Below are 18,160 nucleotides of genomic sequence, written 5' to 3'. Positions count from 1 at the left end.
ATGATGAGCTTTTGTATCTTTCTCTTTTTTAAAAGATTTTTTAATGTGTATGATTTTTTTTGCATGCAAATATGTATGTGCACTCTGTGTGCTGAGTGCTCACACAGGCCAGTAGAGGGTCTTGGGTCCCCCGGAACTGGAGTTCCAGGGGGGTTGTGAGCTGCCATGTGAGTACTAGGAACTGAACCCAGGTCCTCTGCAAGAGCAACAAGTGCTCTTAACCTCGGAGACATCCCTCCAGCCCCCTTGTATCTCTCTCTCTCTCTCTCTCTCTCTCTCTCTCTCTCTCTCTCTCTCTCTCTCTCTCTCTCTCTCTCCTTTCTGAATGGACATTGTAACAGCTTGATGTTGGCTCTAAACATCATATAAAACATTCCAATTGGCAGTTCCTGCCTGTGGTCCCAGCACTTGGGAAGCAGAGGCAGAGGAATGAGGAGTAGCCAGGTCTACAAAGTGAATGATCATAGTGATATCCATAGGGACCATTGGGTGGGAGTATTCAAAAGTCACACCTGGTTGTCCCTCTGGGTGGTCAAAGGCCATCCATGAACCCCATGGAGGAGATGTAGGACCCACTGCCCAGCCCCCCAGTCTCAGCAAACTCTGACACCTTGCACAGGGGGTAGAGATAGGAAGTTTATTGGCATGTGGCCAGTCTCGGGGGTGAGCTTTTGTTTGCTTAGGGTCTCCCTCTGCCTCTGTGGGTGTCTGGTAGGGGCTGACTGTGACCCTCTCTCCCAGGTGCTGTGGCATCGTGCACAGTATGAGCCACTATTCCACATGCTCAGTGGCCCTGAGGCTTACGTGTTCACCTGCGTGAACCAGACAGCCGAGCAGCAGGAGTTGGAGGATGAGCAGAGGAGATTGTGTGACATCCAGCCCTTCCTGCCAGTGCTGCGGCTGGTGGCCCGAGAGGGCGACCGCGTCAAGAAGCTCATCAACTCCCAGATCAGCCTCCTCATTGGCAAAGGTATACTTGCTGGGGGTAGGGGTTGCTTAGGCTGACCCCACGTGGCCGGCGTGTGCTGACTTCCTCCTCGGCATCCCCAAAGGTCTCCATGAGTTTGATTCCCTGCGGGACCCGGAAGTGAACGACTTCCGCACTAAGATGCGCCAGTTCTGTGAAGAGGTTGCTGCTACCGCCAGCAGCTGGGCTGGGAGGACTGGCTGCAATACAGCTTCCCCCTGCAGCTGGAGCCCTCAGCAAGGAGCTGGCGGGCCGGCATACTGCGCGTCACCCACCGAGCCCTGCTGGTCAATGTGAAGTTCGAGGGCAGCGAGGTGAGCCGTGACTTCAAAAGCTAGCCGGGGTGCTTCATCCAGCCTGCCGTGCCCATGAGGGACTTCCTCCTGTAAAATTCCCTAGTCATCCAAAGCTCCCTGTTCCTTCTCCCAATAGTATAAGATGGCATTCGCCAGGTCCCCGTGCATGCCAAAGGGCTTAGCTGATTGTCTCACCAGGCAAATTTGGATTTATTTTACTCTATTTTATGTGTATGAATGTTCTGCCTCAGGTATGTAAGTGTACCACATACATGTATGGTGACTACAGAGGTCAGAAGACAGCATTAGATTCCCTAGAAGTGGAGTTATAGATGGTTGTGAGCTACTATGTGGGTGCTGGGAACCGAACCCAGGTCCTCTGCAAGAGCAGCAAATACTCACCAAGACCTGTCCCTCACTAGACAGATTTGACAATGCAGAGTGACCCAATGGTGTCAGCCACCCGCCCTCCCAGTGTTTCCTGGGATGCCTTGATCAGTGAACACCCAGACATGTTTTACAGGTGGGGCTCTCTCATAGGCGGCCCTGCCTCTGTGCCCCAGGAGCCACAGGGACTGCACAGAAGAAGGCTGACACCCTTCTCCCTACAGGAGAGCTTCACCTTCCAGGTATCCACCAATGACATGCCCCTGGCACTGATGGCCTGTGCCCTCCGAAAGAAGGCCACAGTGTTCCGGCAGCCTCTGGTGGAGCAGCCTGAAGACTATGCACTTCAGGTGAACGGGAGGCATGAGTACCTCTATGGCAGCTACCCGCTGTGCCAGTTCCAGGTGAGCCCCTGGTGTGGCACTCCCTGCCACCTGCATGTGGCCCCGGAGCATCACGGGACGGGGAACGGGATTTAGCCTCTCTTGAGTCTGACAAGGGAGGCCTTTGTAGTTACCATGAGAACATCCCCTTTGCTGAACTGGTCCTCTGTGAGGAGGGACCCCCATCTTTAGGGAGAACCAACAGGCGGCCCCTCCTGGGGTTTGAGATAGGCAGTATCAGCTTGGGGAGTTCCTGGTAGCCAGTTGTCCAGGAAATGAGAGGGGGCCACCCGTCATCACCTCACCCTGCACCTCCATCCCAGTACATCTGCAGCTGCCTGCACAGCGGACTGACCCCCCACCTGACCATGGTCCACTCCTCCTCCATCCTCGCCATGCGGGATGAGCAGAGCAACCCTGCCCCCCAAGTCCAGAAACCACGCACCAAACCTCCCCCAATCCCTGCTAAGAAGGTGAGACAATGTGCTTCCTCCCCAGTGTCCCACGGTCAGCTGGGAGGCACAGCAGGAGGACCTGGGCTCAGGGGCCCTTGGTGGGTGACCAGTGTCCTGTTGGGATCTGTGTGAACTGTGGGGAGCCTCCATTGCCCCCTTGTGGATCTGGGGGCCCTTGTGCATCTGCACAGCAGGCGTTCTGGTAAAAGACAGTGTTGGGGACAAGTGTCGGAGCCTCGCCACCAACCCTGCCTCCTTGCTTCCCCAGCCCTCCTCTGTGTCCCTGTGGTCCCTAGAGCAGCCCTTCTGCATTGAGCTGATCGAGGGCAGCAAAGTGAATGCAGATGAGCGGATGAAGGTAGGGACTCCTGGGCCAGGGGAGGGAGCCGCTGTTTTCTACACAAACAAGGTGGCTGTGGCCAGGAGGGGAGGCAGCAGCGGAAGAGGGAGTGGGAAGATGTCACACGAAAAGCCACCTGACCACATTACCCAGCGTCCCTGACTGGAGTGGTTGTAAGCCGCTTCAAAACAGGAAGAGGGGAGTGGGGTGGGCCAGCCAGCCAGAGACTGATTCGTGGAAACCGGGCAGAGCCGATTTCTGCGTATTTGACTTTGGTGGAGGTTGTGGGGATGAAAGAGGTGTCTGGGGAGGTGTGAGGAGCAAGGAAGAGCTGGCTGCATCTGGTCAGGGCGAGCATGGACGGGTAGCTGTCTCATCCCCTGGGGCCCGAGCTCCCTTCGGGTTGTGAAGGTAGTGTTAGGGGCTCCACGCTCTTTGGCTTTTAAAACATGCTCACAAGCCTCACATCCTCTTTCCTCACCTCTGCCCTCAGGTGGAGGTGTTACTGTTCCTTCTGTGGACCGGGAAGCCCACAGAGAGCCTGGGTTTCCTTCCTAGTGCTATAGTTTTACAAGCTTGGAGGGCTGGGTACCTGTGTCCCCGGGATGATGAACTGGTGGTGCACCTGGCTAGGAGCCCATAAGATTCCCAAAGGCAGGGAGCCTCAGGATGTAAGAGCCAGGGAGCTGTGGAGTTACCACCTCCTGTTGAAGAAGCTGAGGCCTGGAGTGGGAAGGGAAATGCCTTGAGTGGTCAGTGCACAGTCTGTGTGAGCTCCCAGGCCCCATGACGTTTTAGTGCTTGTCCTGGATCTCGCTCTGTAGCCCAGGCTGGCCCTGAACTCAGAGAGATCCTCCTGGCTCTGCCTCCCGAGTGCGCCACCACTGTGATGCCCCACGACTTCTTGTCCTGTTTGGCCAGTGGCTTTCCCTCTGAGGGACACCCTCCCCCCGACTCCATGAGGAAGTAGATTCAGACCTACTTAATTAAGAATGAGGACATTTGGGGAGAACATTGGTGGGAGAAGCTGGTGAGGAGAGGGAAGAGGTGGCCCGGGGCCCCTGCTCCCCTTACTCTGTGTCTGGCCCCCCTCCCCACCCCCAGCTGGTTGTACAGGCCGGGCTCTTCCATGGCAATGAGATGCTGTGCAAGACGGTGTCCAGCTCAGAGGTGAGCGTGTGCTCGGAGCCCGTGTGGAAACAGCGGCTGGAGTTCGACATCAGCGTCTGTGACCTGCCGCGCATGGCCCGCCTCTGCTTCGCACTCTATGCCGTTGTGGAGAAGGCTAAGAAGGCGCGCTCTACGAAGAAGAAGTCCAAGAAGGCGGTGAGTGGGGCTGACTGGGGGAACCTAGGCCCCCCTGCAGTGCCCCACAGGCGGGCAGACTGAGGACAGCGGTCCTGGGGGCCGGAGACACTAAAGCCTCTGCTAAGTCTGCATTCCTACCTATTAAAGGGACAGATTGGGAACATCCGCTCTGGACCTGGAGTCCGTGGGCTTTGGCAGGCAGCTGTCTGGGTGGAAAGTGGCCTCAGTGAAACTAAAGGGTCTGGGCAGCTGTTGCCTCGAGTGGCCGGGTCCCCCATCACACTTCCAGGATGTGAACGGGCCCTCGTCCTGCTGGTGCGCCCTGGGAGCCGAGCCAGGTGCTGCACTGGCTCTGGTTTCTCTGAGCCAGGAGCAGACACAGGCTACGCAGGTTTTCTCACTAGGACAAGGCAGGTGGTCCTCCCTCTTTTCAAACAGGGTCTTCCCTTGAGTCCTCCTGGGAGTCCTCCCTTGGAGCCCAGTCCCTTTCTCCCACGGGGCCTTCAGGTCTGTCCGACTCTGCGACCAGCAGAGGGAGCTTTTGTGACTGGCCCTAACCCACTGGTGTCCTTCCCTAGGACTGCCCCATCGCCTGGGCCAACCTCATGCTCTTCGACTACAAAGACCAGCTCAAGACTGGGGAATGCCGCCTTTACATGTGGCCCTCCGTCCCAGGTGGGCCGGGCCCCAAGGGGACAGCTAGTATGGGTGGAGGTCCTGAAGCGAGGGGCCTTACACATATAACGCCACCTGTCCCTGTGTTCAGATGAGAAAGGAGAGCTGTTGAACCCTGCGGGTACAGTGCGTAGCAACCCCAACACAGAAAGTGCTGCGGCCCTGGTCATCTGCCTGCCTGAGGTGGCGCCCCATCCTGTGTACTTCCCTGCCCTGGAGAAGGTCAGTGAGGGCCCTGTCCTTCCAGACCAGTGGTTCTCAACCTGCCTCACACTGTGACCCTTTAATACACTTCCTCATGTTGTGGTGAGCCCCAGCCATAAAATTATTTTTGTTGCTCATAACTTTACTACTGTTATGAATTGTAATACAAATATCTACGTTTTCCGATGGTCTTAGGTGACCCTGTGAACGGGTCGTTCATCTCCCAAAGGGGTTGTGACCCATGGGTTGAGAACCATTGTTCTAGACCTTTCTCACCCCAGTTCCACGGTTCTTCAAAGAATAGACCCTGGCCACTCTGGGATTTGTCCGTTGCTAGGGTATATGTCTTATGCCAATTCAGGGGTTTCCAAGAGCCACGTGGGCTGCCATCGGGTAACGTCTGGTGTGGGAAAGATGCTCCTGGCGTGGTGTGGGTACAAGCTAGGATGCTCGTGGAGCTGTGCAGTGCACAAGACGGTTACCATACATGAGAGTGACGAGTGCTAGGTCTGAGGTGTAGATGGCCTGCTTTGGGGCCCTGCAGGGGCTGCCCCACGCCCAGGATGTTGACAGCGGACACTTGTTGCAGATCCTGGAGCTGGGGCGTCACGGGGAGCGCGGGCGCGTCACAGAGGAGGAGGTGAGTGTGGGTCCCGGAGGGCAGAGCTGGGGTCCAGTGTGGAGCTGAAGGCCTCAGTCTGCACCCTTCAGCAGCTGCAGCTGAGGGAGATCCTGGAGCGGAGGGGGTCTGGGGAGCTGTATGAACATGAGAAGGACCTGGTGTGGAAGCTGCGGCATGAAGTCCAGGAGCGTTTCCCAGAGGCTCTGGCCCGCCTGCTCCTGGTCACCAAGTGGAATAAACATGAGGATGTGGCCCAGGTGAGTAGGGAGGGGAGTCTGGGGAAAGGGCCGGGGCGGATGGACAGCTGCCGCCCACCCTCACCTGACCACCAAGCTGTCCCAGATGCTCTATCTGCTGTGCTCCTGGCCCGAGCTGCCTGTGCTGAGCGCCCTGGAACTGCTGGACTTCAGCTTTCCCGACTGCTACGTGGGCTCCTTCGCCATCAAGTCCCTGCGGAAGCTGACGTGAGTCCCGGCTGGGGGCTGCCTCTGGGGACACAGACTCCTTTCTCTTCCAGAAGGCAGCTTTGTCCCAACCACCCAGAAGTGGGTACTGGGTTGGGATGAACCTGGCCTCTGCCCCCTGCCTGCTGGAGACCATCAGCCCTTTCTCCACAGGGATGATGAACTTTTCCAGTACCTTCTGCAGCTTGTGCAGGTGCTCAAATACGAGTCCTACCTGGACTGCGAGTTGACCAAATTCTTGCTGGACCGAGCCCTGGCTAACCGCAAGATCGGCCACTTCCTCTTCTGGCACCTCCGGTAGCTAAATGCACCCCAGCCTGTTCCTTGGAAACCCCATGAGGGCCACAGGGAAGGGAGACCTCAGGCTTGCTGACCTTACCTTTCTAGCAGGCCCAGATGTTCTGGGTGCCCTGGGTGCCACACAGGCTGAGGAGGGGACGTGTGGTGAGGAACTGGGCAAGACTCGGTACCATTTTTTTTTTTCCAGCTCTGAGATGCATGTACCATCCGTGGCCCTGCGATTTGGCCTCATCATGGAGGCCTACTGCAGAGGCAGCACCCACCACATGAAGGTGCTGATGAAGCAGGTAAGGCTTGGCCAGGCTCTAAGTCCAGGTTTTAGAATGCTGCGCCTGGCCCCCTCCCGACACCATCCTGCCACCTGAGAGGCTGGCGCCTACCAGTGCCTTACCACTTTCACCACCAGGGGGAAGCACTGAGCAAGCTGAAGGCACTGAACGACTTTGTGAAGGTGAGCTCTCAGAAGACCACCAAGCCCCAGACCAAGGAGATGATGCATATGTGCATGCGCCAGGAGACCTACATGGAGGCCCTGTCCCACCTGCAGTCTCCGCTGGACCCCAGCACCCTGCTGGAGGAAGTCTGGTGAGCCCCATGCCTGGCCCCACCAGGGCGGCTCCTCCCAGCTCTCCGGCCTGCGGAGGAGCACCTGTGGACCCCACTCTCTGGCCCGCAGCGTGGAGCAATGCACCTTCATGGACTCCAAGATGAAGCCACTGTGGATCATGTACAGCAGCGAGGAGGCGGGCAGTGCCGGCAGCGTGGGCATCATCTTTAAGAACGGGGATGGTGAGCGGGCGGGCGGGCTGGGGACCCTGCTGAGGCCTTACCCATCCCTGTGCTGTCCCGAGGGGTGGTCCTGGAGAAATGAATTGAGAAAGTATCCTGGGACCTAAGGGCCCACACACCCTTAGGGAATGCAGAACCTCCCAGACACTTGGGGTCTCCCTTCTTCCCACGCTACAGACCTCCGCCAGGACATGCTGACTCTGCAGATGATCCAGCTCATGGACGTCCTGTGGAAGCAGGAGGGCCTGGACCTGAGGTGGGGGCCCATCCTGAAGGGCACCAAAGTTACCATTGCTGTGTCAGTTGGGGAAGGGACTGTTCTCAGTAGAGGGAGACAACGGAAAGCTAGGAGAGGGCGGGGGAGGCTGCCCAAGCGTCCGCCTTGCCCCCTCTGCACTTCCTGGCCTCCTGGCCATCTTAGGAAGCAGCAGTCTCTTCCCACTCGTCATCTTGGGGGCCAGCGCTGGAGCCTCCCAAGTCCTTCCCCTCCTCAGCAACCCGGGTGTGGCATCCCCTGTGGCTCTTTCCACTGTCTCCCGGGGACAGCCTGGGGTCATTACGTTCTGCCGGCTCTCCTCCCCTGCACGTAGGATGACGCCCTATGGCTGCCTCCCCACTGGAGACCGCACAGGCCTCATTGAGGTGGTCCTTCACTCGGACACCATTGCCAACATCCAGCTGAACAAGAGCAACATGGCAGCCACAGCTGCCTTCAACAAGGACGCCCTGCTCAACTGGCTCAAGTCCAAGAACCCTGGGTAGGCTTCAGGTCTTCTCCTTCCTGGGAGGTGTGATGTGGGAAGGGTCAGCCTGTCAGAGACGAGGCAAGAAGGAGGACTTCCACCTTCTCCCTTGGGCTCAGCTGTGGGGCCGGCCTGCGTCTCAGTCAGCCAGGCTGTTCCCGTGTGCCGGTTCCCGATAGCTGTGTGACGCCACTCAAGCTTAGGGCCTCAGGACGTCCATTCTGAGTGGGCTCAAGTGGACTCACCTGGGATATTCGACATGCGTTGGTTGCTTGGGACAACTCAAAAACCATCTGGGACTTTTGCCAAGGTCTGAGGGTCTAAGATGGATTCCATTGAATGCCTGGAGCCCTACCTCTCCTCCTGGCCTCTGCTCACATAGTAGGTCAGCCCCCAGCTTCTCCCATGGTGCTCGTGAGAGAGGTTCAAGATCAGGGAGGTAGCCTAGGCCTAGGCTCTGGAACGGTGTATTCTACGTTCTGTTGAGTAAAGCAAGCTGAAAGGCTGGACTCAAAGAGGAAAGAAGCATACTCTACCTCCTGAGGAAGGAGCTGCAGTACGGTGTGGTCATGACCTTCAATCTTCCCCACTCAGGGAGGCCCTGGATCGAGCCATCGAGGAATTCACCCTCTCCTGTGCTGGCTACTGTGTGGCCACGTATGTGCTGGGCATTGGTGACCGACATAGCGACAACATCATGATCCGAGAGAGTGGGCAGGTAGGGAGGTGTGGGTGGGTGGCTCCCCATGGGCGGCCTAACGTCCGCTCCTGGCCTGCTGGCCCCTCTGCCCTGTATTCAGGATCCCAGATGATGCCGTGAGCCCCGCCAGGTGTCTCCTCTGCCTGGGACTCTGAGGAACTGCAGCAGCTCTGTTCTCTGCTTTTTCCTCCTCCCTGGGTTCCTGGGGTTTGAACCAGCTCACACTAGGCTAGGGCTCCACTCTTGAGCCACACCCAAGTTCCTCCTTTGTGGCTTCTCATTCTGTGCCTTCCCTCCCCTTCAGCTGTTCCACATTGATTTTGGCCACTTTCTGGGGAACTTCAAGACCAAGTTTGGAATCAACCGGGAACGAGTCCCCTTCATCCTCACCTATGACTTTGTCCACGTGATCCAGCAGGGGAAGACTAATAATAGTGAGAAATTTGAAAGGTGAGGGTGCTGCCACCCTGGACAACAGGGTCCCTAGGTGAAGGGACAGGGACAGAGACCGAGACCGCTGTCTCCTGGCGCCTCCCGTGGGGGGTGGTCTTTTGTAGGAGGCAGGGTGAGGAGGTCAGCGGGGGTTTTTGTATAGCCATCATGGAGCAGCAGCTTGGGAAACACCCCCCACCCCCCCACCCTCGGGCTGGGAGTGCTACAGAGAATCCGGGACCTCACCTGCCCCGTCTCCCTCACCTGCAGGTTCCGTGGCTACTGTGAACGAGCCTACACCATCCTGCGGCGCCATGGGCTGCTCTTCCTCCATCTCTTTGCCCTGATGCGTGCTGCAGGTCTGCCTGAGCTTAGCTGCTCCAAAGATATCCAGTATCTCAAGGCAAGTGTCCTTATGGGGTTCTTTGTTTGTTTTTTATTTATTTATTTTTCGAGACAGGGTTTCTCTGTGTAGCTTTGCGCCTTTCCTGAAACTCACTTGGTAGCCCAGGCTGGCCTCGAACTCACAGAGATCCGCCTGCCTCTGCCTCCCAAGTGCTGGGATTAAAGGCGTGCGCCACCACTGCCCGGCGTCCTTATGGGGTTCTTATTGCTGCAATATAAACCATGACCAAAAGCAACTTGGGGAGAAAGGGATTTATTTCAGCTTACAGTTGTAGTCCATCATGAAGGGAAGTCAAGAGTGGGCAATGAGGGGCTGGAGAGATGGCTCAGTGGTTAAGAGCACAGACTGCTCTTCCAGAGGACCCAAGTTCAATTCTCAGCACCCACATAGTGGCTCACAACTGTCTGGAGCTCCATTTCTAGGGGACCTAACACCCTCACACAGACACACATGCAGGCAAAAGACCAATGCACATAAAATAAAAATAAATAAATAAATAAAGTGAGCATTGGGGCAGAAGCCATGGCTTGCTCAGCCTGCTTTCTTATACAATCCAGGACCACCTGCCCAGGGGTGGCATCATTCACAGTGGGCTGGGCCATCCAACACCAGTCTTGATTAAGAAAAGGCCTCACAGACTTAACTACAGGCAACCTGATGGAGGCCTTTCCTCAGTCATCTCTCCATCTCAGGTGACTCTAATTTGTGTCAAATTGACAAAAAAACTAACCAACACAGTAGATTAAGCCAGAGCTGAGTCAGGACCTACTCCGGGCTCTGTTTCCCAAGGCCTGCCTGGGCAGTCTGGGTCCTAGCAGGGCCCCACTGGTGGACTTCTTGGGGGTACTCACGCTCGTGGGGGCTTCATGCCATCCTTGTCTTCACAGCGTGGTCCGGTTTGCTGGGCTTAATTGTGCTGGGTTGAGATGTGGTGTCCTTCCTTAGTTAATCCACATGTCCCTCACAGGTGCCTTCACACACACACACACACACACACACACACACACACACACACACACTCGTGTGTGATCTGTGTGAGCTAAGGTTTCTTCCACATCTTAGAAAATGCTTCCTTCCCACATTCTCAGTTTGTGGTAAGTGGAGCAGAGTGAGGTGGTGACAGACCACAGAGCTAGCCAGGGCATTCTCTGAAGGCACAGAACATCCGGGCCTGCTAGCACTCCAAGGCTTCTGGCATCTGAGTCAATGGGGTGGGCCTGGGGTCTGAGTAAAGAGCTTTCCCTTCCAGAGAGGATTTAACAGCCCATTAGGCTTCAGTACAGATTATATGAGAGAGATCAGGGCCCCTCAGTGTCGCCCTGCTGTGGTGTTTGTCCAGGACTCTCTGGCACTAGGGAAGACTGAGGAAGAGGCACTCAAACACTTCCGGGTGAAGTTCAATGAAGCCCTACGGGAGAGCTGGAAAACCAAAGTCAACTGGCTGGCACACAATGTGTCCAAGGATAACAGGCAATAAGGGGCCCTCTCCTGGTCGCCTCACCGTTCCCTCCTGGCTCTCAGGACTAGAGGTAAACTGTCAGTTCTGGGGACAGGGCACACTCAGTGGTCATCGGAGGCCCCAACACCGGCACTGTTCCTCATGGGGAAGAACCACACAACTGCCTCTTGTTTACACTGGTTATTTATTTATGACTCAAAATGTTTAAGGAACAGAACAGCCATAAACGGAACTGTCTTTGTGGAGGGGAGGGGTGGTCCTCGTGAGACACCCCCACCCCACCCGTCAGCACTGTAGGCAGTGCCCTGAGGACTGCACCCCAAGTCTTCCAACCTGTGGATCTTGGCCCAGCAGACAGCTCTTGGGGCCTTCTTCCCAGGCTCCCCAGCAGGCTGCCTGCAGCAAGCCTGGTGCCTCCCATCCAGACAGGACACCTCAATCCTCAGCTCACCTCCGCCACCTCTGTGTGGCCCACCTTCGGCGACCTCCACCAACCAAGCCTCCGGCAGCTCCCGAGGAAGCCAGGGCACCCTCTAGACTCAGGCACACTTGCTCTGCACTGTTGAAGTGACCTCTTGGATATGGGGACACCCTCACCTTTTATTTCGGGTAAGAAAATGATAGCCAAACGATGTACAGAACTCGGCAGCTGGGGAGAAGGACCTGCACCCCACTATGTATAGTTGTCAGGCCTCAAAACACTCAAGAACCGGCGACTGATTGAGCTCAGTGTGGTCACCAGTCAAGACAAGGCAAGCTGGAGTGGAGTCCTCTGCAATGAGTGTGAGCCGTACCCGAAGGCAGCTGTATGAAGGGCAGGACTGATCTCTCCTGGAGCTGTGCCCTTGAAAGGCAGCTGGGGAGCCAGGTTCTGAAGTTGAGGGCAAGAGTGAAATTAAAGTAGCCGGGGCGTTTTTCCTTGAAAAGGAATGGATCAGAGCGACTCTAGAAAAGCAGGTCTGAGCCTCCTCCCGGACATCCCAAAGCCTCGCTGGCTAGAGCTAGGTGCGCTCCGGGATCTGGGGACACAGCTCAACGGTACAGCGTGTGCTTATGTGCTGTCCCGAGCACATCTTGATGTGCCGGCTGCCACCTCAGGGCCTGGATCTCTCAGCAGCATTCTGAGACTTGAGAAGCGTCACTGCTGTGCTGCTCCTGGAACCCCGAGCACGGTTCCAGGAGGCCAGGCGCCAGCTCCCCCGTGTTGACGAGCTGAGGGGCTCGCAGCAGTCTGTACCTCCACAAACCACCTGCTTGGTTCACAGGAGTGCTGGAACCCTGTCTGCCCCACCACCTCTGAGATAGGAAGTGTGTGTGTGTGTGTGTGTGTGTGCTAGCGTGTGCGTGCATCAAGTTATTTATTGAAGTGAGTCTAGGTGCTCCCTGGTGTGGCTGCAGACTGCACGCGGTCCGCCTTCGAGTTGGGTGTATGGTCTATACACCTGGCTATAAGAATATTTTCTATTTTTTTAAGTCATTTCATGTTTGTGTGGGGAAAGTGGGCTTCCTTTCACTGATGTGGGCTGAGACATTTGTGCAACCTTGACATGATCGGTAAAGACAGGTGAAAAGAAATAAAAGCCTTTTTATGTTCTTACATTCTCGGCTCAAAAAGAAGCAGGGCCGGCCTGGGGATGTGAGGCTGGATACATTCTTCCATACCATAACAACCAAAACAAATCGTGGCACGGGTGTGGTCGGCACCTGTAATCCCAGCAGTGAACAGGCAGAGGCAGGAGGATTGCTGTAAGTTCGAGAGCAGCCTGGTCTAGACAGGAAGTTCCAGTTCCAGGCTAGCCTGCCAGAGCTACATAACAGATCTTGTCTCAACCATACTCCCTCCCCCCCAAAAAAAGAAAGTGACAGAATAAATCCCACTCAGGCTAGAGTTAGAACCAGAACTTTATTATAGTGCATACACTTCCCGACCTAGCGTCAATATACACGTATTGAAGGGGACAGACAGACGCTGCAGCTACCGACACATGAAAATGTCCCTCTCCGCATTAGCCTCTTTCCATCGTCTAATAAAACAGCTACAGGGACAGGACATGGGGGGCCGGGGGGAGGGGCCCCCACAGACAGCACAGCCGTCGGCATCCTTCACACCAGCAGCGAGGGCCAGAGATCCGCAGCTGGAGAGGTCCACACTGTGATTGTAAGTGACAAGCTGGGGGCTGTGTGGGGTCACACTGCGTCTCCAACCCTTCCACCAAGCAGCAAGACTCCTAACTACTGGGGCTTGAGTCTCACCCCACACCAGGACAGCAAGGGGGCATCCCACGGAGCCTCCGGGGAGGAGAGAAAACAGACTGTTTTGGAACATTCTAGCACTTTGTCTTTGGGCCTCAGGATCTCCTTTTGGATGCTGTAGTGTGGTGGAGCCTGACTGTCTTGCAGAACTGATGTCAGTTCCCATGACGACAGGTTTGCACCAACAGGGAGACACATTTAAAAAGCAGAAACCACGTGGCTGCACGCAGGGTGGCTGCCAGCCACAGGAGTGTGAGGGAGGCCAGGGGCCTTGGCTGCCACTCGGCTCTTCCCAGCCTCCAACGTGGTTGGTGCTCGGGTCTGGTCCCTAAGCAGCACTCAGAGCCTGGGGCCCCTTGCCACAGGCTGTACAGAGACCCCAGCCAGGGCCCCAGTGACCTGGACCTCTCCAACCTGGATTCTTGTGAGGAAGGTGGACGAGAGGGAGGAGAGTTCCTCCTGGGCCTGTGTTCCGACTCCACTTTACATTCCTGTCCTGGCCTACACTAGCACAGAAGACACAGAGAATCCCAGTTTATTTACAAAATATTAAAAAGTCAGTTGGTCATCTACACAGTAACCCCATTCTCCCACTTTATACATGCACTAGTTTGGAGAAAAATAAAAACTTTGAAAAATAAAGAAGAAAAATGATCACTGGGTGGGAGGAATTTTTACCCTTGGTCAGCAAGCCCAGTCATCACAGCCTCTCTGGAGGCTGGAGGCGCTGGTGTCCTCTCCTGGACTGACTGGGGACTCCAGCCACATATGGGGTCCGAGGTGCTGCGGGGCCACTGCACCCAGATGTGGCCAGGGAGGAAGTGCCAGCTCCTAGCAAAACTGTGATGGGCTGGGAGGGCGGAGGGTGGAGCCTGTGGTCCCACACACCAAGCGCAGGCGGATGGGCAGCGAGGGGGAGGGGTCTGCAGACCTGCTGGCCGAAATGATTTTGTACATCGTGGACCCGTGGGGCTGGGAGATGGCTGGGAGAGAGTTCTGGAGAGCAGGTGTCGCACGCGTGTTCAGTAGCTGAGCGTGGAGTCGTCCCATTCCAGCTGCTGCTGCCGCGTGGCGTTCTGGCCGTCCCCGGGGCCGCCTTCCTCCTCTTCACTGCTCTCGGACTCGGCGCTGGTGATGTCCTCCTCCTCCTCCTCCCCATCTTCACTCTCCTCCTCCTCCTCTTCCTCTTCCTCCTCCTCACTGCTGTGCTGGTCCTCATATGTCTGGGAAAGAGATGATGGTCTGAGTCTAGCTGGTGACCCCATGACCCAATGTCCACCTCCCAGAAGCCACAGAGGAAAAAACAAGAAGGGCTGAGCAGCACTGGGAGCTGCCTGAGCAAAGTGCCAGGGCAGGTGAAGCGCTCACCAGCAACTCGGAATCCATGCGCTAGGGAGAGGCGCTCGATGCTGAGGGATGAAGCTTAGTCCTGTTACACCAGAAACATCTTGGGGTCAAGAAGCAGAGAGCACCAATTGCCTACTTATGCTAATCAGTGTGACCTTCAGCCAGCTTCCTCAACTGAAGAGGACCCCCTAATCCCACAGACCCAGTGTGCACAGTATGTGATACAGGTACAAGGACTCAAGCGGCCATGGCTCCACCACCACAGGTCTCCGGGCGCTTGGCAGTCTGGGGCCCCTCTGGACCTACCTCCATGGGGTTTACGGTGATGGTCAAGGCAGAGTCATCCCAGTCCATCTCATTCTCCTTCCCGGTGTCCTGGTCCCGCATCGTACGCTGATGTGCAGCTCGGATCCGAAACACCCCCAGGATGATCATGAAAACCAGGAAGCTGACACACACCACAATCACAACAGTCGCCGTGCTGGGGACCACTGCCAAGAGATTTGGAGACCGGACTTTCTGTGACACTGCTTATCCAGACAGCAATCCCATCCCTGGCGTCCTCAACTACTTGAGGTCGGAATCAACATGCCAGAGTGCTGCACCTGACCCTCAGGGACTAGGAGGAAACACCACAGCAGCCGGGTTTGCTCACCTGCTCTGTGGCTGTGGTGAACGCCCTTCTACATGTGACAGTAAGGGTGACAGGCAGTGGCTGTGAGCTGTGCCAGGTTTGGTGGCGGGGGGCGGGGGGACCCATCTGGACCCTACTTGGATCCCATAGCAGATTTTTTTGGTTTTGTTTGTTTGTTTTGAGACAGGGTTTCTCTGTGTAGTTTTGGTTCCTGTCCTGGATCTAGCTCTGTAGACCAGGCTGGTCTCGAACTCACAGAGATCCGCCTGGCTCTGCCTCCTGAGTGCTGGGATTAAAGACATGCGCCACCACCACCTGGCGCCACAGCATCTTGACCACGTTCTTCCCAACAGCCCTACCTGCGAATGGGTGAGGACTGGCCAGGTTGTGACCAGACAGGTCAACAAAGGAGCGATGTTCAGGCTGGACAAACTGTGGCTGGGCAGCCATGTGATTGGCGTGTTCCACAGGGTCGGCTGTGTGGATCACATTCACCTGCAGTGGACAGAGAGACATCGCTAAGGCTGGCGTCCCAAGTGTACCTGACAGGTGACCATGGAGTCAGTCACTGGCAAAGCCGTGCTGGTTGTTTCAAGGCCTCCAGGCTGGGAACAAACAGGGTACGGTACGCCAGTGACCAGAAAAAAATCAACAGTGAGAACCTGTCACCTGGTCTAACAGTGTGACAGTGTCCCACGTCCCACAAACAGTGCTTGTCTAATGATTTATTTATAGGGTAGCTTATAAAAGAACACATTGCATCAGCCAGGAAAACAAACCCAGATCACTTGGAAATGCCCGGCACAGACCACTTTCCCCCTAACCTGGCCAGAGGAGAGAGGGCACGAATCACCATTTTCAAGCCAGCCAGCCACCCTTTGGCTCAAGTAGAACACTGTCAGCGTTCTAACTGCAGCCTCGGCCCACCACTTAGGTCATGGTGGAGACAGTGGACGGCTCAGAACAGCTGAGCGCATTTCTCCAGTCTCCAGACCACAGAGGCCCTGGTCGATAAAGGCGGCGGTGGCAGCGGAGGCTGCTGGAGGTTTCAGAGCGGAGTGCACTGTCCTCCAGCTGCTGTGACCTCAGCGTGACCTCGGCCATGTTAGCACACCCCGCCGGTGACCGGACACAGCTTCGAAGACCATTTGGTTCCCTGGGGGGTTCTTTCACATATGAAACCCAAGGAACGACCTTGTCCCTCCTAAAGACATACACTCACTCTTCACCTCTCTCCAAGGTCTCCAAGCCACTCCAAGCCTGCACATCTACCCTGTCGGCAGACCACAGTGTGACAAAGCCGCCCCTGGTATGAGCCTATAGAGTTGAATGTCTGAAGCCTTGGGGACCAGGGATCAGGACACTTGATTTCCTCTACTGTTGGCCCTGTTGGGTGGGCACCCTGGACTCACCTCCACCTTGAATTCATTGCTGAGGTAGCGACCATTTAGTTCTGAGCAAACGAGCTTGAACTTCCGGTCAAGCAGGGACCTGGTGTGCCAATTCCGATAGCGCAGAAGGTGCAAAACCTCCTCATAGCTTGCCATGGTGTCCACACCTGTAGGGTGTCGAAGGTGAGAGGCTTAAGTCTGGAGCCTAGGGGACCCAGGTAGCTAAAGTCATGCACTTGGGTCAGTTGAGCCAATGGCCACGCCTTTGTGGCTTTTTGAGCCACCAAGTAGGAGCATTTCTCCATCCAGGGGCATGTGTCATCATGTGCCCACGCCACCCTCATAAAGCACTGCCTATGTCCCGTTCCCCACCAGTCCCCATGTCCTCCTCCTTGTGCAGCAGGGCACCAGTGTGGAGTGAATGCTAGTCCACATCTGCAGACAGCAGTGTGCAGTGAATGTTAGTCCACATCTGCAGGCACCAGTGTGGAGTGAATGCTAGTTCACATCTGCAGGCAGCAGACAGGCAAGAGCCTTCACCTTGCCTTCTTACCCTCTGCTTTACAAGCCCTCACCTGTAAAGACCACGCCCAGGTCCGAGTGGCTCACTTCGATGCCCTTCTGCTGGAGGCGGGCCATGTCCACCTCCAGGCTCTCCTGCTCCGGGTTCAGCTCCTCCCCTTCCACTGTGACCTCGCAGGTGTCCAGGTCATGTACAATTTCCTCTGACACCAGGGACTCTTGAACTGCAAAAATGGTCAACCAGAAATAGCAGAGGCCAGTCAACCCTAATGCCCAGCCCTATCTCAGGCTCAGAGAGTCTAAGGCTGAGACTGAAGCAAGGAGTCACCATCAAGCCCTGGAGGGCTGAAGTGTAGTCAGTGGAGGAGTATATGGCTAGCATACGGAAGGCCCAGGTCCCAGAAACAGCTCCGTCAATAAATAGTACTTGGTCAGTCCCCAGTAAGAATGGTGGGGACATTGTCCTCCTGTGGGCTGGCCCTCAAGCTACGTCTTAAAATCTGATGTCCAACCAAAGAGATGTAGAGACTCCATCCACAGTCAAGTTCCAGAAACAGAGCCAAGTACTAAAACATTACAACTCCCAGAACCCACAGAGAAAAAGGGCCCATGAGGGGGCTGGCAGGCCCAAGACAGCTATTACCTGTGGGGTCCTCGGCCCCGTCCCCCTCAGGCTCCACTTCTCTGGTGATGGTGCTGATGATTCGAAGCTCAGGGAAGAGGGAGACACCCTCTGGGCTCTCAAACTCAGAAGCCGCCCGGGCAAAGTGGTGGACCCCACTCAGGCTGATCTTGGGCTCTTCTGGCTGCAAAACCATCACGTAGCCTTCAACCGGAGGCACCTCGATGCAAGCCGCCTCGTTAAAACACCTGTCAGGGAAGCAAGAGGGGGGCGGGGAGAGAAGGCTGAAGGCTTTGAGGGCTGTGAGGCGGCCACCTATCAGAGGCTTGTGGACAGAGGGTGGCCACTCCAGGGATGCACTTCCCATTGTGGTCGGGGAAACTTAATCCCTCACTCAGGCTTTGCAAGATCAAGTGATGACTCACCTTCCCTTAGAGGGGAGGGCAAATCCAAGGGCACAC

At 56.1% G+C, this 18,160-nt stretch overlaps 2 protein-coding genes across 2 annotated transcripts in view; one reads left to right on the top strand and one right to left on the bottom strand.

The window, feature by feature from the left end:
* Pik3cd (phosphatidylinositol-4,5-bisphosphate 3-kinase catalytic subunit delta) overlaps window positions 1-12,529 on the top strand; it is a 46,732-nt gene extending 34,203 nt beyond the window's left edge. The window contains 22 exon segments of the mRNA XM_037203193.1: window positions 742-970; window positions 1,053-1,136; window positions 1,139-1,281; window positions 1,875-2,054; window positions 2,357-2,506; window positions 2,757-2,846; window positions 3,933-4,154; window positions 4,715-4,811; window positions 4,903-5,033; window positions 5,605-5,655; window positions 5,727-5,894; window positions 5,980-6,101; window positions 6,255-6,398; window positions 6,589-6,688; window positions 6,808-6,986; window positions 7,078-7,190; window positions 7,368-7,446; window positions 7,781-7,948; window positions 8,528-8,651; window positions 8,938-9,083; window positions 9,336-9,468; window positions 10,811-12,529. Coding sequence (XP_037059088.1) covers window positions 742-970; window positions 1,053-1,136; window positions 1,139-1,281; window positions 1,875-2,054; window positions 2,357-2,506; window positions 2,757-2,846; window positions 3,933-4,154; window positions 4,715-4,811; window positions 4,903-5,033; window positions 5,605-5,655; window positions 5,727-5,894; window positions 5,980-6,101; window positions 6,255-6,398; window positions 6,589-6,688; window positions 6,808-6,986; window positions 7,078-7,190; window positions 7,368-7,446; window positions 7,781-7,948; window positions 8,528-8,651; window positions 8,938-9,083; window positions 9,336-9,468; window positions 10,811-10,948 — 2,991 coding nt within the window. The 3' untranslated portion in view covers window positions 10,949-12,529.
* A 285-nt stretch (window positions 12,530-12,814) lies between these two features.
* Window positions 12,815-18,160, bottom strand: part of Clstn1 (calsyntenin 1) — a 36,744-nt gene continuing 31,398 nt past the window's right edge. The window contains exons 14-19 of the mRNA XM_028858455.1: window positions 17,721-17,947; window positions 17,131-17,301; window positions 16,577-16,722; window positions 15,524-15,659; window positions 14,837-15,021; window positions 12,815-14,406 (exon numbers count right to left, since the gene is read on the bottom strand). Coding sequence (XP_028714288.1) covers window positions 14,206-14,406; window positions 14,837-15,021; window positions 15,524-15,659; window positions 16,577-16,722; window positions 17,131-17,301; window positions 17,721-17,947 — 1,066 coding nt within the window. The 3' untranslated portion in view covers window positions 12,815-14,205. The remainder of the gene's footprint in view (window positions 14,407-14,836; window positions 15,022-15,523; window positions 15,660-16,576; window positions 16,723-17,130; window positions 17,302-17,720; window positions 17,948-18,160) is intronic.

This window comes from Peromyscus leucopus, chromosome 2 (genome assembly GCF_004664715.2).
Source record: "Peromyscus leucopus breed LL Stock chromosome 2, UCI_PerLeu_2.1, whole genome shotgun sequence".
Taxonomy (NCBI): Eukaryota; Metazoa; Chordata; class Mammalia; order Rodentia; family Cricetidae; genus Peromyscus; species Peromyscus leucopus.
This window is presented reverse-complemented; position numbering and strand designations above follow the sequence as displayed.